At 40.2% G+C, this 25,023-nt stretch overlaps 1 protein-coding gene and 1 long non-coding RNA gene across 2 annotated transcripts; both read right to left on the reverse strand.

Moving 5' to 3' along the window:
* Window positions 1–2,204: 2,204 nt before the first annotated feature.
* On the reverse strand, window positions 2,205–5,515 carry LOC145867120 (NLR family CARD domain-containing protein 3-like). The gene is made up of 3 exons (XM_082971175.1): window positions 5,220–5,515; window positions 3,049–4,819; window positions 2,205–2,762 (listed from the first exon to the last, which is right to left on the reverse strand). Exons 1-3 carry the CDS (start codon window positions 5,497–5,499, stop codon window positions 2,540–2,542), a joined length of 2,274 nt encoding a protein of 757 aa, XP_082827301.1. The 5' UTR covers window positions 5,500–5,515; the 3' UTR covers window positions 2,205–2,539.
* A 43-nt stretch (window positions 5,516–5,558) lies between these two features.
* LOC145867123 (uncharacterized) lies at window positions 5,559–13,547 on the reverse strand. Its single transcript, XR_014383226.1, has 4 exons — window positions 13,347–13,547; window positions 10,518–10,751; window positions 5,973–6,089; window positions 5,559–5,662 (listed from the first exon to the last, which is right to left on the reverse strand). It is a non-coding gene; the product is annotated as an uncharacterized LOC145867123 (long non-coding RNA).
* Window positions 13,548–25,023: the final 11,476 nt, after the last annotated feature.

Here is a 25,023-nt window from a genome sequence, read left to right on the forward strand (position 1 = left end):
AGCAGCTCCACTCCTGAATCCTTCAGGTCATTGTTACTCAGATCCAGCTCTCTCAGGTGTGAGGGGTTTGAACTGAGAACTGAGACCAGAGAAGCACAGCCTTCCTCTGTGACTAGACAACCTGACAGCCTGCAAAGAGTAAAATCATATTAAAATCACACTGCTATTCTTTGGTTGTGAAAATAGTGGCAGTATATTTTTTCAACATATTCAGATATATCAGTGTCCTGAAATCTGCCATATCTATTCATAAATTAACTTATTATTATTATTATAAATTATCATAATATTACTTGAGTAGACTGACCAGACCAGTTTAAAAGCAGTATCAGTCAAAAGACAGACAGTGAGGTATCAGATTTAGTATTTGGTCCCATATTTTTTGAACACAACTACTACATCAAGCCTGTGACTGCCATGATTGAGAAAGATCATGAATAATAATGAGTGAGAAATGTTACAGAGGCTACAACAAGACTGTAAAATCTCCTTCCAGACTCACTATAAGCATCTCCAATCCAAAGTTAAATCTAGAATTGGCTTCCTATTTCGCAACATAGCATCCTTCACTCATGCTGCCAATCATACCCTCGTAAAACTGACCATCCTACCGATCCTCGACTTCGGCGATGTCATTTACAAAATAGCTTCCAATACCGTACTCAATAAACTGGATGCAGTCTATCACAGTGCCATCCATTTTGTCACCAAAGCCCCATATACAGTGGGGGAAAAAAGTATTTGATCCCCTGCTGATTTTGTACTTTTGCACACTGACAAAGAAATAATCAGTCTATAATTTTAATGGTAGGTTTATTTGAACAGTGAGAGAAACAATAACAAAAAAATCCTGAAAAACACATGTCAAAAATGTTATAAATTGATTTGCATTTTAATGAGGGAAATAAGTATTTGACCCCCTCTCAATCAGAAAGATTTCTGGCTCCCAGGTGTCTTTTATACAGGTAACGAGCTGAGATTAGGAGGACACTCTTAAAGGGAGTGCTCCTAACCGCAACTTGTTACCTGTAAAAAAAAAGGACACCTGTCCACAGAAGCAATCAATCAATCAGATTCCAAACTCTCCACCATGGCCAAGACCAAAGAGCTCTCCAAGGATGTCAGGGACAAGGTTGTAGACCTACACAAGGCTGGAATGGGCTACAAGACCATCGCCAAGCAGCTTGGTGAGAAGGTGACAACAGTTGGTGCGATTATTCGCAAATGGAAGAAACACAAAAGAACTGTCAATCTCCCTCGGCCTGGGGCTCCATGCAAGATCTCACCTCATGGAGTTGCAATGATCATGAGAACGGTGAGGAATCAGCCCAGAACTACACGGGAGGATCTTGTCAATTATCTCAAGGCAGCTGGGACGATAGTCACTAAGAAAACAATTGGTAACACACTACGCCGTGAAGGACTGAAATCCTGCAGCGCCCGCAAGGTCCCCCTGCTCAAGAAAGCACATATACATGCCCGTCTGAAGTTTGCCAATGAACATCTGAATGATTCAGAGGACAACTGGGTGAAAGTGTTGTGGTCAGATGAGACCAAAATGGAGCTCTTTGGCATCAACTCAACTCGCCGTGTTTGGAGGAGGAAAGCTGCCTATGACCCCAAGAACACCATCCCCACTGTCAAACATGGAGGTGGAAACATTATGCTTTATGCTTTGGGTGTGTTTTACTGCTGAGGGGACAGGACAACTTCACCGCATCAAAGGGACGATGGACGGGGCCATGTATCGTCAAATCCTGGGTGAGAACCTCCTTCCCTCAGCCAGGGCATTGAAAATGGGTCGTGGATGGGTATTCCAGCATGACAATGACCCAAAACACACGGCCAAGGCAACAAAGGAGTGGCTCAAGAAGAAGCACATTAAGGTCCTGGAGTGGCCTAGCCAGTCTCCAGATCTTAATCCCATAGAAAATCTGTGGAGGGAGCTGAAGGTTCGAGTTGCCAAACATCAGCCTCGAAAAATTAATGACTTGGAGAAGATCTGCAAAGAGGAGTGGGACAAAATCCCTCCTGAGATGTGTGCAAACCTGGTGGTCAACTACAAGAAAAGTCTGACCTCTGTGATTGCCAACAAGGGTTTTGCCACCAAGTACTAAGTCATGTTTTGCAGAGGGGTCAAATACTTATTTCCATCATTAAAATGCAAATCATTTTATAACATTTTTGACATGCGTTTTTCTGGATTTCTTTGTTGTTATTCTGTCTCTCACTGTTCAAATAAACCTACCATTAAAATTATAGACTGATCATTTCTTTGTCAGTGGGCAAACATACAAAATCAGCAGGGGATCAAATACTTTTTTCCCTCACTGTACTAACCTCTCACCATTAACCTCAAATAAAATGTGACATTCTGTATATTCACCTAATATGAAACATTCTATCTGAAATCTAAAATGCTGGAGCATAGCACCAAATGTAAAACTGTAAGCTTCACTGTCCAAACACATATGGTGTGGACTTTGTGTGCCTGGTAAACACATGTGGATCTGGTGAACAGTTATCACTTGTTGACCAACTACAGGAATACTGACTTCAGAGTCTCCAGACATAAACCCTCTACATACTTGAGTTTCTCCAGTCTGCAGTGTGGATCCTCCAGTCCAGCAGAGAGCAGTCTGACTCCTGAGTCTCCTGGGTGATTGTAGCTCAGGTCCAGCTCTCTCAGGTGTGAGGGGTTTGACTTCAGAGCTGAGGCCAGCGAAGCACAGCCTTCCTCTGTGACTAGACAGCCTGACATCCTGACAAAGAGATCATCATGACTTCACAGACACACTGCTAATTTAACACCGGTAGCATAGAAGGACAAAGGAAAATGCATTTGGTTTAATCTCTCTAACAACATATAGATTAATCTTCTGTCTCCTAGAATTGTGTGGTCATTCTGTTATACTAATGGGAAAATCAATGCATTTATTCAATATGTTTTTAAACATAATATTATATACAAATTATAATACGTATTATTCTCTAAACTGAATATTTCTTCCTGATGATTAATTCTTATATGTCATTTTATGTACTCACAGAGCAGCTCTGGAGGCTTTGACCACTGGCAGCAGCCTCAGAAGACCTTCCTCTGATCTGGAGTATTTCTTCAGGTCAAACACATCCAGCTCCTTTTCTGAAGTCAGCAACACAAAGACCAGAGCTGACCACTGTGCAGGTGACAGGTTGGGTTTTGAGAGACTTCCTGATCTCAGGTAGCTTTGGATCTCCTCCACTAGAGAATGGTCATTCAGTTCATTCAGACAGTGGAACAGATTGATGCACCTCTCTGGAGAGGGATTCTCCCTGATCTTCTCCTTGATGTACTTGACTGTTTTTTCATGGCTCTGTGAGCTGCTTCTTGTCTTTGTCAGTAGACCTCGTAAGTGCTTCTGATTGGACTCCAGTGAGAGGCCCAGAAGGAAGCGGAGGAAAAGGTCCAGGTTTCCTGTCTCACTTTGTAAGGCTTTATCCACAGCACTCTTGTAGACAGTAACTTCAGGCTTGTCTTTTGTTTGCAGTTTGTCCATTAGATTCTCATTGTTGTTGATGAATGAGAGGAACACATAGACAGCAGCCAGAAACTCCTGAATGCTCAGATGAACGAAGCAGTACACCTTGTTCTGGTACAGAACACATTCCTCTTTAAAGAACTGTGTGCACAATCCTGAGTACACTGAGGCTTCAATGACATCAATGCCAGCCTCTTTCAGGTCTTCTTCATAGAAAATCAGATTGCCCTTCACTAGCTGTTGAAAAGCCAGTTTTCCCAGTGACAGAATGCTCTCTTTATTCCAGTGTGGACCTGTCTCTTCTTTCCCAAGATACTTTTCATTCTTCTGTTTGGTATGAAACACCACAAGGTGTGTGTACATCTCAGTCAGAGTCTTGGGCATCTCTTCTCTCTTATGTTTCAGCATGTGTTTGAGGACTGTTGCAGAAATCCAACAGAAGACTGGAATGTGGCACATGATGTGGAGGCTCCTTGATGTCTTTATGTGTGAGAGGATTCTGCTGGCCAGGTCCTCATCACTGAATCTCTTTCTGAAGTACTCCTCCTTCTGTGGGTCATTGAACCCTCGTACCTCTGTTACCTGGTCAACACACCCTGAAGGGATCCTATTGGCTGCTGCAGGTCGGGTAGTTATCCAGAGGAGAGCAGAGGGAAGCAGATTTCCCTTGATGAGATTTGTCAGCAGAACATCCAGTGAGGTTGACTCTGTGACGTCACAACAGATCTTGTTCTTCTGGAAGTCTAGGGGCAGTCGACACTCATCCAGACCATCAAAGATGAACAGAACTTTGTACTTGTTGTAGATGGAGATTCTTGATTGTTTGGTTTCCATTGAGAAGTGATTAAGAAGTTCAATGAAAGTGTGTTTGTCCCCTTTCATCAAATTCAGCTCCCGGAAAGGGAATGAAAATACAAATTGAACATCCTGATTTGCTTTTCCTTCAGCCCAGTCCAGAATGAACTTCTGCACAGAGACTGTTTTTCCAATGCCAGCGACTCCCTTTGTCAGCACAGTTCTGATAAGTTTGTCTTGTCCAGTTAAGGGTTTGAAGATGTCGTTACATTTGATTGCAGTCTCTGGTCTTGCTTGTTTCCTGGTTGTTGTCTCAATCTGTCTCAGCTCATGTTCATTATTGACCTCTCCTGTTCCACCCTCTGTGATGTAGAGCTCTGTGTAGATCTTATTGAGAAGTGTTGGGTTTCCTTGTTTAGCGATCCCCTCATATACACATTGAAACTTCTTCTTTAGATTAGATTTGAGTTCACGTTGGCAAATCACAGCAAGCTCATCTGAATCTAGAAATAACACAGAAGATATTAATATTACGTCTGTTTTAATGCCTACAGTATTGTAGGACTGTTATAACATTTGAAATTATAATCATTTATTCTCTTAACTGTCTGTATAAATGTGTAAATGTTTTCATAATGCATTACAGACTGGTGTGACTGATTGTATTATTATTGGTGTTATTGATGGTATTATTAATGTTGTCTCTCTCTCTCTCTCTCTGTCTCTGTCTCTCTCTCTAAATTAATCACCACAACACATCCCTTCTGCTACTTGTTGAGGCCACTAGGTGTTGTGTTAAGGCTGCTACAATATCATTGAGTTACACAGCTACTTTAGCTGTACTTTAGCCACAGCTTTTAAATGTTATAAAACAGCATTCAACATGAGGCAGACAGATCTTACATTTCTCCAGTGTGTCAGCAAGCTCCTTCTGGTTCATTTTCCTCAGGACGTGCAGTGTGATCTTCAGAGCCCCCTCTCTGGCACTGCTCTCCTGCTTCTCATCTTCAGCGTCCACCACTTCCTCATCCTGCTTCTGACTCTCAAAGCCTTCTGGGAGTTCTGGACTAAGAATCCTCTTGAACATCTTCAGCTCGTTCTTCACAAATGTCATCATTTTCTCTTCAAGCAACTGAAATAAATCAAGTAAATAAGTTAAGCAAGAGAAGAAATGCTTTCTCATTAACACAATAATGAATAATTGACAGATCAACTTTACTTGAGGTAAACAAAAACAAATGTACATAACAGGACCACATACACTGAATATAGAGTCCAGGTCTGTTTGATGACTCTGGGAAGACTGACCACTGAGAATCTCTGACTCTGATCTCTCCTGTTGGTTTCTGTGGACAAAACATGAGATTACACACACACACACACACACACACACACACACACACACACACACACACACACACACACACACACACACACACACACACACACACACACACACACACACACACACACACACACACACACACTGAGGGAATGTTGTGTTTGTTTAATATTGTTTTAGGACTATGAAAATGGACTAAAGTATTAGCCTGTGGATTATGAAAACAACAAAAATAAATGGGAAAATGGGAGAGGAGAAATGACTAGAGACAGTGTTGTTTAACTCACTGACCATGACCCATGAGTTCTTCTTACCTTTGTTCAGTAGAAAAGTCTCCCTCCCTAAAATGTATAGGATGACCCATGGACTGGTCACTCTTCATGGACACACAGCTGGGTACAGGGGAGGCTGGTCTCTCCTGCTTGATTGGACTTCAACACAACAGAGAAAAACATTACATCTCTCATCTACTCTGATCTCAGATGGGGAAACATAAGAAGAGTTTCATTCCAAAACGCAACATATCACTTTACAGAAATGTTCGGAAATTAGCTTTTATGTCTTAAAGACATTATGAAAGAGATTGGTGTGTTTTTTCACTATCTAATCATGGCATGGGGTTGTTCAATGACAGACATTTATTTGTTTAAAATCTATCACTTGATGGTTTCATTTAAGAAACAAATGCTTTTTTGTGCATAATGCTATGTATCTGCCTCACTCTCAGAGAAATCAGTAGTACTGCTAGGTTTAATACAGTAATAATATATATCTGCCTCACTCTCAGAGAAATCAGTAGTACTGCTAGGTTTAATACAGTAATAATATATATCTGCCTCTCAGAGAAATCAGTAGTACTGCTAGGTTTAATACAGTAATAATATATATCTGCCTCTCAGAGAAATCAGTAGTACTGCTAGGTTTAATACAGTAATAATATATATCTGCCTCTCAGAGAAATCAGTAGTACTGCTAGGTTTAATACAGTAATAATATATATCTGCCTCTCAGAGAAATCAGTAGTACTGCTAGGTTTAACACAGTAATAATATATATCTGCCTCTCAGAGAAATCAGTAGTACTGCTAGGTTTAATACAGTAATAATATATATCTGCCTCTCAGAGAAATCAGTAGTACTGCTAGGTTTAACACAGTAATAATATATATCTGTCTCACTCTCAGAGAAATCAGTAGTACTGCTAGGTTTAATACAGTAATAATATATATCTGTCTCACTCTCAGAGAAATCAGTAGTACTGCTAGGTTTAATACAGTAATAATATATATCTGCCTCTCAGAGAAATCAGTAGTACTGCTAGGTTTAATACAGTAATAATATATATCTGCCTCTCAGAGAAATCAGTAGTACTGCTAGGTTTAACACAGTAATAATATATATCTGCCTCTCAGAGAAATCAGTAATACTGCTAGGTTTAATACAGTAATAATATATATCTGCCTCTCAGAGAAATCAGTAGTACTGCTAGGTTTAACACAGTAATAATATATATCTGTCTCACTCTCAGAGAAATCAGTAGTACTGCTAGGTTTAATACAGTAATAATATATATCTGCCTCTCAGAGAAATCAGTAGTACTGCTAGGTATAATACAGTAATAATATATATCTGCCTCTCAGAGAAATCAGTAGTACTGCTAGGTTTAATACAGTAATAATATATATGCCTCACTGTCAGAGAAATCAGTAGTACTGCTAGGTTTAACACAGTAATAATAGTATATTTCTGTCTCACTCTCAGAGATCAGGCTATACGGATAGTTAGAGGTATGAGGCTATAAGGAGTACCAGTACTGAGTCAATATGCAGGGGTACCAGGTAGTTGAGGTAATAATGAGACTATAAGGAGGACCAGTACTGAGTCAATGTGCAGGGGTACCAGGTAGTTGAGGTAATAATGAGACTATAAGGAGTACCAGTACTGAGTCAATGTGCAGGGGTACCAGGTAGTTGAGATAATAATGAGACTATAAGGAGTACCAGTACTGAGTCAATGTGCAGGGGTACCAGGTAGTTGTGGTAATAATGAGACTATAAGGAGTACCAGTACTGAGTCAATGTGCAGGGGTACCAGGTAGTTGAGGTATTAATGAGACTATAAGGAGGACCAGTACTGAGTCAATGTGCAGGGGTACCAGGTAGTTGAGGTAATAATGAGGCTATAAGGAGTACCAGTACTGAGTCAATGTGCAGGGGTACCAGGTAGTTGAGGTAATATGTACATGTAGGTAGGGGTAAAAGTGACTAGGCAATCAGGATAGAGATTATATCTCTTCATCCAGGGAGTGCGCACACACACACACACACACACACACACACACACACACACACACACACACACACACACACACACACACACACACACACACACACACACACACACCCCACACACACACACACACACACACACACACACACACACAGGGAGGGAATATTGTGTTTGTTTAATATTGTTTTAGGACTATGAAAATGGACAAAAGGATTAGCCTATGGATTATGAAAACAACCAAAAGAAATGTGAAAATGGGAGAGGAGAAATGACTAGAGACAGTGTTGTTTAACTCACTGACCATGACCCATGAGTTCTTCTTACCTTTGTTCAGTAGAAAAGTCTCCCTCTCTAAAGTCTATAAGAGGATCCATAGACTGGTCACTGGTTTCATTACAAAACGCTATATATCACTTTACAGAAAGCAGCTTTTATTGTTTAAAGAAATTATGTATTAATTATTACATCTCTCACAGACAAGGATTTGTTTAAAATCTATCACTTGATGGTTTCATTTCAGAGACAAAAATCATGTTTTTTTATGCAAAATGCTATATATCTCCCTCACTCTCAAATGTGACCGACCGGCTCAATTTGGTAATTAACTAAATAACTACATATATAGTGATTTTGGTTTATGTCAGTTTAATTGTTTGTTATGGTATAAGTTGTTATTTTATGATTGTAAGTGATAAAATTAACTAGTAATTCTGAGTAATTACTACTTTAGTAAGGAATAACACATTTTTCAGTACTACTGCAGTTGCTAAATAATTCCAATAGATGGAAGCATAAGACCACAATGACATTTCAGAAGGTTAGTTTAGTTTTCTCCCTGGATACACCACCACTCCCTGCGCTTCTTTCTGTCCCTTTCCACACTGCTAACACAAGAGGAAGGACTGAAAAAACATTTAACACATTACTGTGAAGTAATATAACGATGATTCATGTTTATTATGACCTGTTTTATGCTCATGTTTTACACTTCATTAATATAACGATTATCATTAAGCCTGAACATTAATTCAGTCACCTCTGGTCGAGAAAAACATATTTTCCCAGTACATTCATTCTCTAATTCATCAACCAGCATCGACCTGCTTTGTCTTCTCGCGCAGCCAATGGGCATGTTGAGGTAAATTTAATTTAAAGGTCAAATGTTGAGGTAAATTTAATATAAAGGTAAAATGTTGAGGTAAATTTACTAACCGGGAGGGTTGAATGATGTAATTGATTGGAGGGCTGGAAGATGCACTCTTGTCTTTTCTATTCCGAGGTTGTTTACTCGCAATATCAGATATTAAGATTACTTTTTATAATGCATGTAATGTTATACTAAGGTTGAGGGTCTGACTAGTAATTATTTACCCAGGGTTCAATACCTGCTATAATCACTATTTGTTGCTCTCCCAAAAGCAACACAGCCCTAACACGAGATATATAACTAACTAAAGTAATGAGTGACCATTTTAGAAAATCATGGGACACATAGTCAGTGGTTGCATGCTATTTTATGTCAATCATATTGCTGCTTGTAGCCTATAACTGATGCTTCGTGGTCTTATGCTGCCATCTATTGGAAATATTTACCAATTAAAAGTTATTAATTCACGTAAGGACATTGGTGAGGCAGCTGAGAAATAAAGTGTATTTTTCCCATTAATTCCTTAGATCAGTCTCAAACCTGCCCCACCTATCCTACACCAATTGTTGCACTTTCAAATAGAGATTACTAGGTCACCCAGTTCAAACCACATTTTTGAAAAATAAAACGAATGTGGCTTGTTTATAATAAATAATAAATGTAATAAAATAACAAAACAATAAAAGCAAAATGCTTATACAGGTTTTGAATAACAAAATAATCAAAATGCTATTTAGTACTATAATAGTTTCTAGAAGTGTTCTACGCTACCCTAGAAACAGGGTTAGGGGTTAAGGCTAAAATAGGTTATACGTAGGGTTAGAGTTTCTGTACAGCACTTTGTGACATCTGCTGATGTAAAAAGGTCTTCATAAATACATTAGATTGATTGTTAGGTTTCGGGTTTTAAAGGTATAAAACATTCTGGGTTTATAGCTCTCTTACCCCTGTGTCCTTCTGTGGGTTCTACATAACTCATTCATGACACCTTCTTGGCTCATAATCTGAGGTAGCAACTGCTTCAGATCTACAAATCAATGAGCTAGACCTGTCCATTTGGTTTGCAACTCAGTGAACCTGAGCAGCAATCACTCAATTCGATGCCTACAAATGAAGATTTCGATGCATATCAAATTTCAAGCAGCCATTTAGAAACAAGATGTCGTAAAAAAAAAAATCTAATTTTAAAAATAGCATTTTGGCTGTTTAAATGGGCCACATCACATCACAACAAAAAGAGGACATGCAGTAATAATAATAATAATAATAATTACAAAAATATATACCCATCAAAAATCTATTAGTTGAAAATCTGAGAACAGTAATATTGAAGGTACCCATAAACAACCATTTCTGATTAAAAAACAAATGTGAATATTTTGGAAATAAACTCTTAATAATTATTTCAAAAATTGTCATCTCACCTCTTGGCTTTGGTGTCATGTTCCCTAGAGAGTCTCATTTTAGAGGCAGGGCCCCCCTCCTCTCTCTCCCCAGAGAGACTCCTTTTAGAGGCAGGGCCCCCCTCCTCTCTCTCCCCAGAGAGACTCCTTTTAGAGGCAGGGCCCCCCTCCACTCTCTCCCCAGAGAGACTCATTTTAGAGGCAGGGCCCCCCTCCTCTCTCTCCCCAGAGAGACTCATTTTAGAGCACTGTCCCCTGTAAACAGAGATCCAGCATGATGGTTGTGGTTAACACAGTAACAACTAAACAGAGATCCAGCATGTTGGTTGTGGTTAACACAGTGACAACTAAACAGAGATCCAGCATGTTGGTTGTGGTCAACACAGTGACAACTAAACAGAGATCCAGCATGTTGGTTGTGGTTAACACAGTGACAACTAAACAGAGATCCAGCATGTTGGTTGTGGTTAACACAGTGACAACTAAACAGAGATCCAGCATGATGGTTGTGGTTAACACAGTGACAACTAAACAGAGATCCAGCATGTTGGTTGTGGTTAACACAGTGACAACTAAACAGAGATCCAGCATGTTGGTTGTGGTTAACACAGTGACAACTAAACAGAGATCCAGCATGTTGGTTGTGGTTAACACAGTGACAACTAAACAGAGATCCAACATGTTGGTTGTGGTTAACACAGTGACAACTAAACAGAGATCCAGCATGTTGGTTGTGGTTAACACAGTGACAACTAAACAGAGATCCAGCATGTTGGTTGTGGTCAACACAGTGACAACTAAACAGAGATCCAACATGTTGGTTGTGGTTAACACAGTAACAACTAAACAGAGATCCAGCATGATGGTTGTGGTTAACACAGTGACAACTAAACAGAGATCCAGCATGTTGGTTGTGGTCAACACAGGGACAACTAAACAGAGATCCAGCATGTTGGTTGTGGTTAACACAGTGACAACTAAACTGAGATCCAGCATGTTGGTTGTGGTTAACACAGTGACAACTAAACAGCGATCCAGCATGTTGGTTGTGGTCAACACAGTGACAACTAAACAGAGATCCAGCATGTTGGTTGTGGTTAACACAGTGACAACTAAACAGAGATCCGGCATGTTGGTTGTGGTCAACACAGTGACAACTAAACAGAGATCCAGCATGTTGGTTGTGGTTAACACAGTGACAACTAAACAGAGATCCAGCATGTTGGTTGTAGTTAACACAGTGACAACTAAACAGAGATCCAACATGTTGGTTGTGGTTAACACAGTGACAACTAAACAGAGATCCAGCATGTTGGTTGTGGTTAACACAGTGACAACTAAACAGAGATCCAGCATGTTGGTTGTGGTTAACACAGTGACAACTAAACAGAGATCCAGCATGTTGGTTGTGGTTAACACAGTGACAACTAAACAGAGATCCAGCATGTTGGTTGTGGTTAACACAGTAACAACTAAACAGAGATCCAACATGTTGGTTGTGATTAACACAGTGACAACTAAACAGAGATCCAGCATGTTGGTTGTGGTTAACACAGTGACAACTAAACAGAGATCCAGCATGTTGGTTGTGGTTAACACAGTGACAACTAAACAGAGATCCAACATGTTGGTTGTGGTCAACACAGTAATTCTTTAATGTCAATTGTTATCATTAATTAATTATCTCCTATAAAACATTTCCTAACAGACATAGAAACAGTCAGGTGATTTAATGCATCAAGTGAACATGTAGTTGTGAAATGACATCTCCATGGTAACTGTCAATAATAATAATAAGTCACTGTTTGTTAAAGTAGTTCTAGACAGTACAGCAACAATAACAATAATAATAATAATAATAATAATAATAAGTCACTGTTTGTTAAGGTAGTTATAGACAGTACAGCAGCAACAATAATAATAATAATAATAATAATAATAATAATAAGTCACTGTTTGTTAAGGTAGTTATAGACAGTGCAGCAACAATAATAATAATAATAATAATAATAAGTCACTGTTTGTTAAGGTAGTTATAGACAGTACAGCAACAACAATAATAATAATAATAATAAATCACTGTTTGTTAAGGTAGTTATAGACAGAACAACAACAATAATAATAATAATAATAATAATAATAATAATAATAAGTCACTGTTTGTTAAGGTAGTTATAGACAGTACAGCAACACAAGGCCATGTCTCACAATTATTTGTATTCACTAACAGTAGACTATTTATTGTCTTTCAATCTGTTATTTTCTAAATGTATCTGAGAATGTAGACAGAAGGGCTAAAACGGACATGATTGATCTGAGGGGGATCTTTGATCCTGGAGCGCTACCCTCCGGTAGGGTCTCACTCCAACCCTGTTCCTGGAGCACTACCCTCCGGTAGGGTTACACTCCAACCACAGCTGTAACTAACCTGATTTATCTTATAAACCAAATAATTATTTTAATCAGGTGACTAGTTTTGAATAGGAATGAAAACCTACAGGATGGTATCTCTCCAGGAACAGGATCGGGAGCCCTGTTTTAAAAGATGCATGAAATCCATCCTCCAATTTTTTCTGACTATTCAGCTTCAGCTAACCGTGCTAAAATCTTATTAGAAATCAGTTTTTTTTTTGTAACAGTAACGTTACCATTTACCTGGTAATTAAATATAATTTATTTAGAATTGATCAGAATAATGTTTATTGTATTCTCAAATTGAAAGTGCTCCCTCGCGCTCCTCAGCACTACACCCATGGTGATAAGAGATCATAGATCAAACCTACTCTTGACTATTAAATGTCTGACTACGACCTAACTTTATAATAGTGTGTAAGTAGCTTCTAGACTTACCAGTCTGCTCGTCTTTCCTTCAAATCAATACTTTTACCCGACTTCTGTTGCCGAGAAATGTGCGCCACAGTTTCAACATCCATTTCGTACGTGCATTAGCCCACGAACTTCCTTTCAACTTCATGAGGAAATGACATAACAGAATTCCTAAACCCAGAGACCAACATCCCGAGTCTACTGGGACCGCTGGGGAAGCAGACTGTAGGAAGTAGACCGATGCTGTGATTTGGGGTTTGAGAAGTCAGAAGTGAAAAATTCCTCCTTAGTTGTACATTTTCTCTAAATCTAAAGGCAAAACCTAGATTGGAGCCAATGTCTTAAGTATTTCAACATGTTATTACTCCAACTTCGTGAAAGAGACAAACTGACACGTTATTATTTTAGTCAAAAACGACTTTATATCGAAGGAGTGTCTTTGGTTTGACTGCCTGCACATGCTCAGTTCTACATACTTTTGTATATCTAGTGTGTGTGTATATATATATATATATATAAAAATAAAAAATAAAATATATATATATATATATATATATATATATATATATACACACACACTAGATATACAAAAGTATGTAGACACCCCTTCAAATTTGTGGATTCGACTATATCAGCCACATCCGTTGCTGACAAGTGTATAAAATTGAGCACACAGCCATGCAATCTCCATAGACAAACATTAGCAGTAGAATGCTCAGTGACTTTCAACGTGGCACCATCATAGGATGCCACCTTTCCACAAAGTCAGTTCATCACATTTCTGCCCTGCTAGAGATTCCCTGGTCAACTGTAAATGCAGTTATTGTGGAGTGGAAACATCTTGGAGAAACAACGGCTCAAGCGTGAAGTGGTAGGCCACACAAGCTCACAGAACGGGGCAGCCAAGTGCTGAAGCGTGTTTTCTGGAGTGATGAATCACGCTTCACCATCTGGCAGTCCGACTGTCACGTCTGGGATTGGCGGATGCCAGGAGAACCCTACCTGCCCCAACGTATACTGCCAACTGTAAAGTTTGGTGGAGGAGGAATAATGGTCTGGGGCTGTTTTTCCATGGTTCGGGCTAGTCTCCTTAGTTCCAGTGAAGGGAAATCGTAACGCTACAACATACAATTACATTCTAGATGATTCTGTGCTGGCAACTGTGGCAACATTTTGGGAAGGCCCATTCCTATTTCTGATTGACAATGTCCCTGTGCACAACGCGAGGTCCATACAGAAATTGTTTGTCGAGATTGGTGTGGAAGAAATTGACTGTCTTTCACAGAGCCCTGACCTCAACCCCGTTGAACACCTTTGGGATGAATTGGAACGTCAACTGCGAGCCAGGCCTAATCACCCAACATCAGTGCCCGACCTTCCTAATGCTCTTGTGGCTGAATGGAATCAAGTCCCCGCAGCAATGTTCCAACATCTAGTGGAAAGCCTTCCCAGAAGAGTGGCGGCTGTTATAGCACCAAAGGGGGGACCAACTCCATATTAATGCCCTTGACTTTGGAATGAGATGGTCGGTGAGCAGGTGTCCACATACATTTGGTCATGTAGTGTATATTTGATGCTGTTTGTAAAAATCATGACACCATTTTAGTTGTAGTTATAACATACTGTAGTCTAAAACCATTTTAGTTACAGTATAACATACTGTAGTCTAAAACCTTTAACTAGTACATTTGGGAACAGGACATAATGTCATATTTTCCAAATGGTTTCGTTATCAGAAATGACCAACTTCATGACATGACACTGACATGGGTGACTTCCACGTCTCCTTTTTCCGTTAAATTCATAATCTATGCTGGAGATCCCCCTTAACAAAGCCTTGCCTTAGTCTATCCAGTGGACAAGCCTTCTGCCATGCCTGGATATTTTCAGAAAAAAGTACCAACACTTCAAAATTAAATATCACTTGGGATAATCTTCCAAAGACATTGACTTTTATTCAAATAACAGATTGTACCTGTCCAGCTCCAGGTTCCCCAGAAGGACCAGACACCACCATCTCCTCAGACCAGGCTGAAGGACCAGACACCACCATCTCCTCAGACCAGGCTGAAGGACCAGACACCACCATCTCCTCAGACCAGGCTGAAGGACCAGACACCACCATCTCCTCAGACCAGGCTGAAGGACCAGACACCACCATCTCCTCAGACCAGGCTGAAGGACCAGACACCACCATCTCCTCAGACCAGGCTGAAGGACCAGACACCACCATCTCCTCAGACCAGGCTGAAGGACCAGACACCCCCATCTCCTCAGACCAGGCTGAAGGACCAGACACCACCATCTCCTCAGACCAGGCTGAAGGACCACACACCACCATCTCCTCAGACCAGGCTGAAGGACCACACACCACCATCTCCTCAGACCAGGTATATCAGGCTGAAGGACGAGAACAGTCACAATGCATTTCCAATTGCTCATTTCGAGAATCTGTAAATTCTAAATTAATACCTTTTCTGCATTTGACATAATACCACTTACGATCAAGTAATCAAATGGAGTGTCTGTGGCAAAATATCATGTGTACTGGAAAGAAAACACATAATGAATAAAACACAATGTTAATTACTCATTATAAATGTATGTTAGTGAAACATATTGTAAAGCGTGCGTGTTGGTGGCAGGGAAGTCAGGCGCAGGAGAACGAACTTGGTATAAACGGAATCGTTTAATAAGTGCTCGCAAATTCCGAAAACCAACATATACAAAATAAAGGAAGTGGGTAGAAAACCCGTCGCACACCAGAGCATAAATGCACCATTACATACAACAAACAATCTCCGACAAGGACATGAGGGGAAACAGAGGGTTAAATACACAACATGTCATTGATGGGATTGGAACCAGGTGTGATGGAAGACAAGACAAAACCAATGGAAAATGAAAAGTGGATCAATGATGGCTAGAAGGCCGGTGACGTCGACCACCGAACAAGGAGAGGGACCGACTTCGGCGGAAGTCATGACAATAATGAATAAACAATGTTAATTACTCATTATAAATGTATGTTAGTAAAACATAATGTTAATTACTCATTATAAATGTAGGTTAGTTAAACATAATGTTAATTACTCATTATAAATGTAGGTTAGTAAAACATAATGTTAATTACTCATTATAAATGTAGGTTAGTAAAACATAATGTTAATTACTCATTATAAATGTAGGCTAGTAAAACATAATGTTAATTACTCATTATAAATGTAGGTTAGTAAAACATAATGTTAATTACTCATTATAAATGTAGGTTAGTAAAACATAATGTTAATTACTCATTATAAATGTAGGTTAGTAAAACATAATGTTAATTACTCATTATAAATGTAGGTTAGTAAAACATAATGTTAATTACTCATTATAAATGTAGGTTAGTAAAACACAATGTTAATTACTCATTATAAATGTATGTTAGTAAAACATAATGTTAATTACTCATTATAAATGTAGGCTAGTAAAACATAATGTTAATTACTCATTATAAATGTAGGTTAGTAAAACATAATGTTAATTACTCATTATAAATGTAGGTTAGTAAAACATAATGTTAATTACTCATTATAAATGTAGGTTAGTAAAACATAATGTTAATTACTCATTATAAATGTAGGTTAGTAAAACATAATGTTAATTACTCATTATAAATGTAGGTTAGTAAAACACAATGTTAATTACTCATTATAAATGTAGGTTAGTAAAACATAATGTTAATTACTCATTATAAATGTATGTTAGTAAAACATAATGTTAATTACTCATTATAAATGTATGTTAGTAAAAAATGATGATATTAGAACAGTGAAATCTGACCATGAGCATAAAGACACCACAATCACTGCTTTATGGTTCCAGGAAGTCCCTGTTTCAAGAGTTAACACTTACAGTTACAAAATATGCAACTAAATATTTGAAATCAAATAATAACATTGAATGCAAAAAACACTCAATGCTAACTATTACCTTTAATAAAGTTCAGGTCAGTTGTTTCAGTCCATGTCCCAGTGACAAGCTGCTTTGCCAGTTCACTGAGAAACCAAGAGACCTAAAGTCATGTTATTAAATATAATCATATAAAAACTGTAGCCTCTATGAAGAACACAATGTCCAACACAGATGGGGGCATGGTGGCAGGTAGCCTAGTGGTTAGAGTGGAGGGGTGGCAGGTAGTCTAGTGGTTAGAGTGGAGGGGGTGGCAGGTAGCCTAGTGGTTAGAGTGGAGGGGTGGCAGGTAGCCTAGTGGTTAGAGTGGAGGGGTGGCAGGTAGTCTAGTGGTTAGAGTGGAGGGGTGGCAGGTAGCCTAGTGGTTAGAGTGGAGGGACGGCAGGTAGCCTAGTGGTTAGAGTGGAGGGGTGGCAGGTAGCCTAGTGGTTAGAGTGGAGGGACGGCAGGTAGCCTAGTGGTTAGAGTGTTGGGGGTGGCAGGTAGTCTAGTGGTTAGAGTGGAGGGGTGGCAGGTAGTCTAGTGGTTAGAGTGGAGGGGCGGCAGGTAGCCTAGTGGTTAGAGTGTTGGGGGTGGCAGGTAGCCTAGTGGTTAGAGTGGAGGGGTGGCAGGTAGCCTAGTGGTTAGAGTGGAGGGACGGCAGGTAGCCTAGTGGTTAGAGTGGAGGGGGTGGCAGGTAGCCTAGTGGTTAGAGTGGAGGGGTGGCAGGTAGCCTACTGGTTAGAGTGTAGAGGCGGCAGGTAGCCTAGTGGTTAGAGTGGAGGGGGTGGCAGGTAGCCTAGTGGTTAGAGTGGAGGGGTGGCAGGTAGCCTAGTGGTTAGAGTGGAGGGGTGGCAGGTAGCCTAGTGGTTAGAGTGTAGAGGCGGCAGGTAGCCTAGTGGTTAGAGTGGAGGGGGTGGCAGGTAGCCTAGTGGTTAGAGTGTTGGGGGTGGCAGGTAGCCTAGTGGTTAGAGTGGAGGGGTGGCAGGTAGTCTAGTGGTTAGAGTGTTGGGGGTGGCAGGTAGTCTAGTGGTTAGAGTGGAGGGGTGGCAGGTAGTCTAGTGGTTAGAGTGGAGGGGTGGCAGGTAGTCTAGTGGTTAGAGTGGAGGGGTGGCAGGTAGTCTAGTGGTTAGAGTGGAGGGGGTGACAGGTAGCCTAGTGGTTAGAGTGGAGGGGGTGGCAGGTAGTCTAGTGGTTAGAGTGGAGGGGGTGGCAGGTAGCCTAGTGGTTAGAGTGGAGGGGGTGGCAGGTAGCCTAGTGGTTAGAGTGGAGGGGGTGGCAGGTAGTCTAGTGGTTAGAGTGGAGGGACAGCAGGTAGCCTAGTGGTTAGAGTGGAGGGGTGGCAGGTAGCCTAGTGGTTAGAGTGGAGGGGTGGCAGGTAGCCTAGTTGTTAGAGTGGGGGGCTGCAGGTAGCCTAGTGGTTAGAGTGGAGGGACGGCAGGTAGCCTAGTGGTTAGAGTGGAGGGCCAGTAACTGAAAGGTTGCTAGATTGAATCCCCAAGCAGACAAGGTAAAAATATGTTGTTATGCCCCTGAACAAGGCAGTTAACCCACTGTTCCTAGGCCGTCATTGTAAATAAGAATTTGTTCTTAACTGACTTGCCTTGTTAAATAAAGGTACAATTATTATTTTTTACATCAACAGAGCATGTGATTCTGCAGAGAGTAGACATCATCTGTAACAAACATGCAGAGAACACTATAAACAAGGTTAATGTCACATGACCAGAAAAAATAAATAGATTAGATCCTGCAACCATGGAGAGGTAAATACTAGTCTATTTATGGAAAAATGCCCTGATTAACTCCTTAGTCTTATCTCGGTTTATGCCCCTGCTACTCCTGATGATTTGTTTTTCAAATCCAATGAGCAAAAAATATTTTCTTTATCTGGGATGCTAAACCAGACAAAATAAAGCGTGACTATCTATATAATGAATATGATTTGGGTGGGTCGAGATGATTAAATATAAAAGCACTAAACCTCTCTCTAAAAGCTTCACTTATTCAACAGTTTTACTTGAACCCTAAATGGTTCTCCAGTAGATTACTAAGAAAAGCTCATCCATTGTTTAAAAATGGCCTTTTTGCCTTTTTGCAGATTGCCATGTCTCATTTTAGATTAATTGAGAATTATACTTTTTTCAAAGTATCTCTTTTTCAAACGAGCATTACAGAGCTGGATACAATTTCAATGTCATCACCCCTGAAAAGATAAAACAAATATTATGGCTGAACTCAAATGTGCTGGTTGATAAAATACCTGTATTTATGGGAAAGATGTTTGAAAAGGGTATTCTGTTTTTAAATTATATTGTAAATTGGAATGGTAGAGTTATGTCCTTCATAGAGTTATCAGAATTGTTTGGGAAGGTCTGTTCAATCCAAGATTACAACCAATTGATTACAGCATTACCCCCAAAAATGGAGGAGGCGGGTGCCAGTGGGAGGATGTAGGGAACTGGTCTGTCTGCCCAATATAAAGGATCAAAACTGGCGGAGGAATAAAAATAGCATAAATAGGAAAGTATACCAGTTTCATTTGAGGACCAGGATGTTGTGCCATACAGATTGCAAAATAGTTGGGAAGAGATTTTTGATGTACCGATTCCATGGTACAAGGTGTATGAGTTGATATATAAAACGACGCAAGATTCAAGACTTCATGGTTTGAGCTGAAATTATTATTTAGAATTCTTGCTACCAACAAAATGTTGAATATTTGGGGCATATCATCAAATCAATCATCAAAGCTCTGCAGATTTTGTTGTGAGACTACATATTCAATAGACCATTTATTTTGGTATTGCCCTCAGGTAGCCTGTTTCTGGTCTCAGGTTCAGGAATGGCTGAAAATGCATAGCATTGATCTAAAATTGAGCCTAGAAATAGTACTGTTAGGAGATCTGGAGAGACCGGGTCAGTCAATTACTAATACTCCTCGTAAAAGTATTTATCTTCAATACGCATTCTGTACATTATATTCGATAGAAATGGTATGTTTGTAACGGCTGTCTGAAGTAGTAGACCAAGGTGCAGCATCCCTGTAACGGCTGTCTGAAGTAGTAGACCAAGGTGCAGCGTGGAATTTGTTCATCTTTTATTTTAGATGAAAAAGGCACTTCACAAAGAAACACAGACGACAGCCAAACAGTCCTGTCAGGTATCCTAACACACTAAACAGAAAACACCTACCCACAAAACCCAAAGGAAAAACATGCTGCCTAAGTATGACTCCCAATCAGCAACAACGATGTACAGCTGTTCCTGATTGGGAGCCATACCCGGCCGAAACAAAGCAATCCCCCAACATAGAAATACAGACATAGAATGCCCACCCAAATCACACCCTGACCAAACCTAAATAGAGACATAAAAAGGCTCTCTCAGGTCAGGGCGTGACAATGTTAAACATCACATCATCATTGAAAGATATATGTTGCGTAGAAATCCGAACAGGCTGGCCTGCAGAGATAGGTGGGATGGGCTGAGGGAAGCTGAGACAAGTGGGAGTGGAGTTGCAGGGTACCGGGATAGAATGACGGTCAAAGATAAAAGTATAAAAAATATATAAGTATATAAGTATAAAAAATAAAGTCAAAATAAACATAACAAAAAGCCAGTTTGAATGACACTGAGGGGCAGTGTTGTTACAGCTAATGTTGGTTTGTCTGAGGCTGACACACTCTCATTCAAATGCACACATGTGCACATACACAGACACACACACACACATGTAAATAGTGCCATACATGCACAACATATTCAGTTTGCCTTGTTGTTGTGATTGTTGTTGTCCTGGATGTCTTTTGTTTTTTGCCTGGTGGTTTTCTGTTTCCTTTGTCTTTCTATTTTTTCTCTTTTGTTCATTTTGTTGGTTGTTGGTGAATGAGGGGGTGGAGATCTTGGGGTGGGGAATGGAATATATATATATATAGTATTTTATTTTTCTTTGGGGGGGCTGTGGGTGGGTCTTGGATGGTTGAGGGGCAGCTCTTGGGGAACTGTGGGGGGGGGGGATCTTGGAGGGCTGGTGGCCTGGCGGTTGGGAGCTTGGGCCAGTTGCTAATGGATGGCTGGTTCGGGTCCCCGTTTTTGACCCTGTGGGAGATCTGTCAACGTGCCCTTGAGCAGGGCGTTGACCCTGGTTGCCTCTGTGTGTCGCTCTGGATGGGAGTCTGTTAGATGACCAATATGATGTAGTTGTTGAGCGGCTTCACTGCAAGTATATTGTGTTAAAAAAAAAACTCTATATACTTATGAATATAAAAAAGGTTTAAAAGAATACTGGATCCAATGCAATTCAGGCCTGCTTCTCCACAAAGTCTTCAGACTTTGTTCCTCTGCTGTGTTGATCCTGAAAATCCCACACAGCTGATCTCCACTTCTCCCTGAGCTTTGAAGGCAGCTTGGAGACAATGGTTCTGAGAAGGTCTGGATTATCTCCTCCGTGTGCTTAATGTCCTGCACTGGTTAGAGCATTGGGCCAGTAACCGAAAGGTTGGTGGATTGAATCCCCGAGCTGACAAGGTAAACATCTGTCATTCTGCCCCTGAACAAGGCAGTTAACCCACTGTTCCTAGGCCGTCATTGTAAATAAGAATTTGGTATTTTAACTGACTTGCCTAGTTCACTGACTTGTCTAGTTTAAATAAAGGTTAAATAAAAAAAAATGCTTAAACCTGTCAATTTGATTGATCTGAGTTAACTTATAGCTAGATACCTCAAGATGACAAATGTATAGCTAGCAACTTCTAGATGACCAACAACCTAGAGGGTTAACGGTTTTTGAAAAATGGTTGTTCATAGCTAAATCCTTCCAGTCATGTAATAGAAGCGAACTGGTGCCTTCCTTGAATAGTGAATTTCTGACCCCTACGAATGTTGTGCTTCTTGTCGAGATCATTGGTGCCTTCATAGTACTTTGCCTGGTTGGAAAGATAAAATAACATCTCCTCAAGAGATTCCATTTAAGTGCAAGCTAACGTTACATACAAAATGAAAGCTACAAAAACAATTAGCTAGCTAGCTAACGTTGGCTAAACATAACTGTCTGGCTAGCTGACTAGGCAGGCTGATGTAAGCCTTCTAAAATATTGTTAAATAGGAATAAATAATTTAAGCTGTTTTTGGATTTAGATTGCTAGCTAACGTTACTTACATTGAATTGATTAGATTCGAATCTGGCTGTTTTCCTGCCTTTTGTTATAACTATCAAAGTGCAAAGAAGTCTTAATTCAGGTTGGGCGTGAGTTTCTGCTTGAATTTGGTTAAAAGGACAGTGAATTTGTTCAACCTTTGAGAACTTGCTACCAAGCTCGTGTGTATCAGACACACATTGTGTTTTCTCTTAGAGACTATTCTGAACTGAAGACATGTGTTACCACATTGTTTAAGCCTATTGGTGATAGTCATATACTCTGTGTAATACTGTAATGTATAATGTATTTAATGTACAGTACACTGTAATTGTTTGAGTGTCAATTCTTTCATCCAATTAGTTAAATAGAGTAACTGCATTCCTCATTTTACAGAGTAATTATTTGATTGACCAAATGCTTATTATTTAGAAGGTCTATTGGTAGTTGTTATGTACACTATACAGTACACATACTGTAGCATATTATTGGATGCCACCTTGACATCTCTGATCTGCTTGCCTCCATTAATGAATGCTAGAACATTGGTTGCCAGGATTAGCTCTTTGTATCTAGTCTCTTAATAATTGCATAACGGTGCAAGTCATAAATGTTCATTATATTCATACTTAGTCGGTGATGCAATGATTCGCTGTCTTGCTAGATTCACCAGAGGGCCTGTTGCATTTATTTTTACAGAAAACCACGGCAATATAGGTCTACTCTCAGGAAAAAAGGTGCTATCTAGAACCTAAAAGGATTCTTCCGCTGTCCCCATAGAAGAACCCTTTTTGTTTCCATGTTGTGTTGTCATGTGTTGCTGCCTTGCTATGTTATTGTCTTAGGTCTCTCTTTATGTAGTGTTGTGTTGTCTCTCTTTTTGTGAAGTGTGTTTTGTCCTATATTTATATTGTATTTATTTTATTTTTTAAATCCCAGGCCCCCGTCCCCACAGGAGCCTTTTGCCTTTTGGTAGGCTGTCATTGTAAATAACACTTTGTTCTTAACTGACTTGCGTAGTTAAATAAAGGTTAAATAATAAATAATACAAATTAAAATTGGATCGAGGACATCTTGGTAGTTATTTTCATCATCTGAGGCAGACACTTGAAAATTGCAACCCTGGCGTTGCAAACACCATGCTGGCGTTGCAAACACCATGCTCTACCAACTGAGCCATGGGGAAGACCAGTATAACACACCATGCTGGTGTTGTAAACACCATGCTCTACCAACTGAGCCACGGGGAAGGCCAGTATAACACACCATGCTGGCGTTGTAAACACCATGCTCTACCAACTGAGCCACGGGGAAGGGCCAGTATGTATAACACACCATGCTGGCGTTGTAAACACCATGCTCTACCAACTGAGCCACGGGGAAGACCAGTATATATAACACACCATGCTGGCGTTGTAAACACCATGCTCTACCAACTGAGCCACGGGGAAGGCCAGTATATATAACACACCATGCTGGTGTTGTAAACACCATGCTCTACCAACTGAGCCACGGGGAAGGGCCAGTATAACACACCATGCTGGTGTTGTAAACACCATGCTCTACCAACTGAGCCACGGGGAAGACCAGTATATATAACACACCATGCTGGCGTTGTAAACACCATGCTCTACCAACTGAGCCACAGGTAAGGCCAGTATGTATAACACACCATGCTGGTGTTGTAAACACCATGCTCTACCAACTGAGCCACAGGTAAGGCCAGTATGTATAACACACCATGCTGGTGTTGTAAACACCATGCTCTACCAACTGAGCCACGGGGAAGGGCCAGTATGTATAACACACCATGCTGGCGTTGTAAACACCATGCTCTACCAACTGAGCCACGGGGAAGGCCAGTATGTATAACACACCATGCTGGCGTTGTAAACACCATGCTCTACCAACTGAGCCACGGGGAAGGCCAGTATGTATAACACACCATGCTGGCGTTGTAAACACCATGCTCTACCAACTGAGCCACGGGGAAGGCCAGTATGTATAACACACCATGCTGGCGTTGTAAACACCATGCTCTACCAACTGAGCCACGGGGAAGGCGATGTGTTTGTTCAGTTTTTTTTACTTTAGTGAGCGAGTGCGTGCTGTGGGAAAATGTGACACAACTATAATTTGATCAGGAATTGAAATGTTAATTAGATCTTGAGGTAGAGGAAATGTGAATACTGCCTATGTAAGAGAGCTTTTGGGGAAAGAAATTGCATGGCGACAGTCTGGGGTTGAGAGGAGAGTAGGTGTTGTTGGAACAGGAAATAAGCAGCATCCTGTTTATCAGCAGTTAGGGGAATACTGAGGAAATGTGTTTTGTATACTTAGAAAAACAGTGAATGTTGGAAAAGGAACAGTATTTTCTACCCAGATAACTAATATCTGCACACTTAAAATACATCAAATAGAATATAAAAAAGTGCACTAGCCAAACAATGAGCCATCTGGAACTCTGTACTGTTGGGGCCTTTGTAGAGATTGTTTGCTTACAGTCCTACTGTGCTCTGAGACTAAGATAAACATCTGGCAGGATGGGAGGGTTCTCTTTCCTTTTCATTCTCTCTAGGATAGGGGTTCTCATTCTGTTTCATTCTGTTTCATTTTCATTCACTGTC

The sequence above is a fragment of the Salmo salar genome, unplaced genomic scaffold (genome assembly GCF_965601325.2).
Source record: "Salmo salar unplaced genomic scaffold, fSalSal1 ptg000206l, whole genome shotgun sequence".
NCBI lineage: Eukaryota > Metazoa > Chordata > Actinopteri > Salmoniformes > Salmonidae > Salmo > Salmo salar.

Bases quoted from the DNA above. Each gene is read 5' to 3' on its own strand.
- LOC145867120 (XM_082971175.1), bottom strand. From the start codon at position 5,499: ATGAGAAAGCATTTCTTCTCTTGCTTAACTTATTTACTTGATTTATTT. The intron at 4,820-5,219 runs GTAAGATCTGTC...TGTTATTTCTAG, and splicing joins TGCTGACACACTGGAGAAAT to ATTCAGATGAGCTTGCTGTG. The intron at 2,763-3,048 runs GTGAGTACATAA...TCTCTTTGTCAG, and splicing joins AAAGCCTCCAGAGCTGCTCT to GATGTCAGGCTGTCTAGTCA.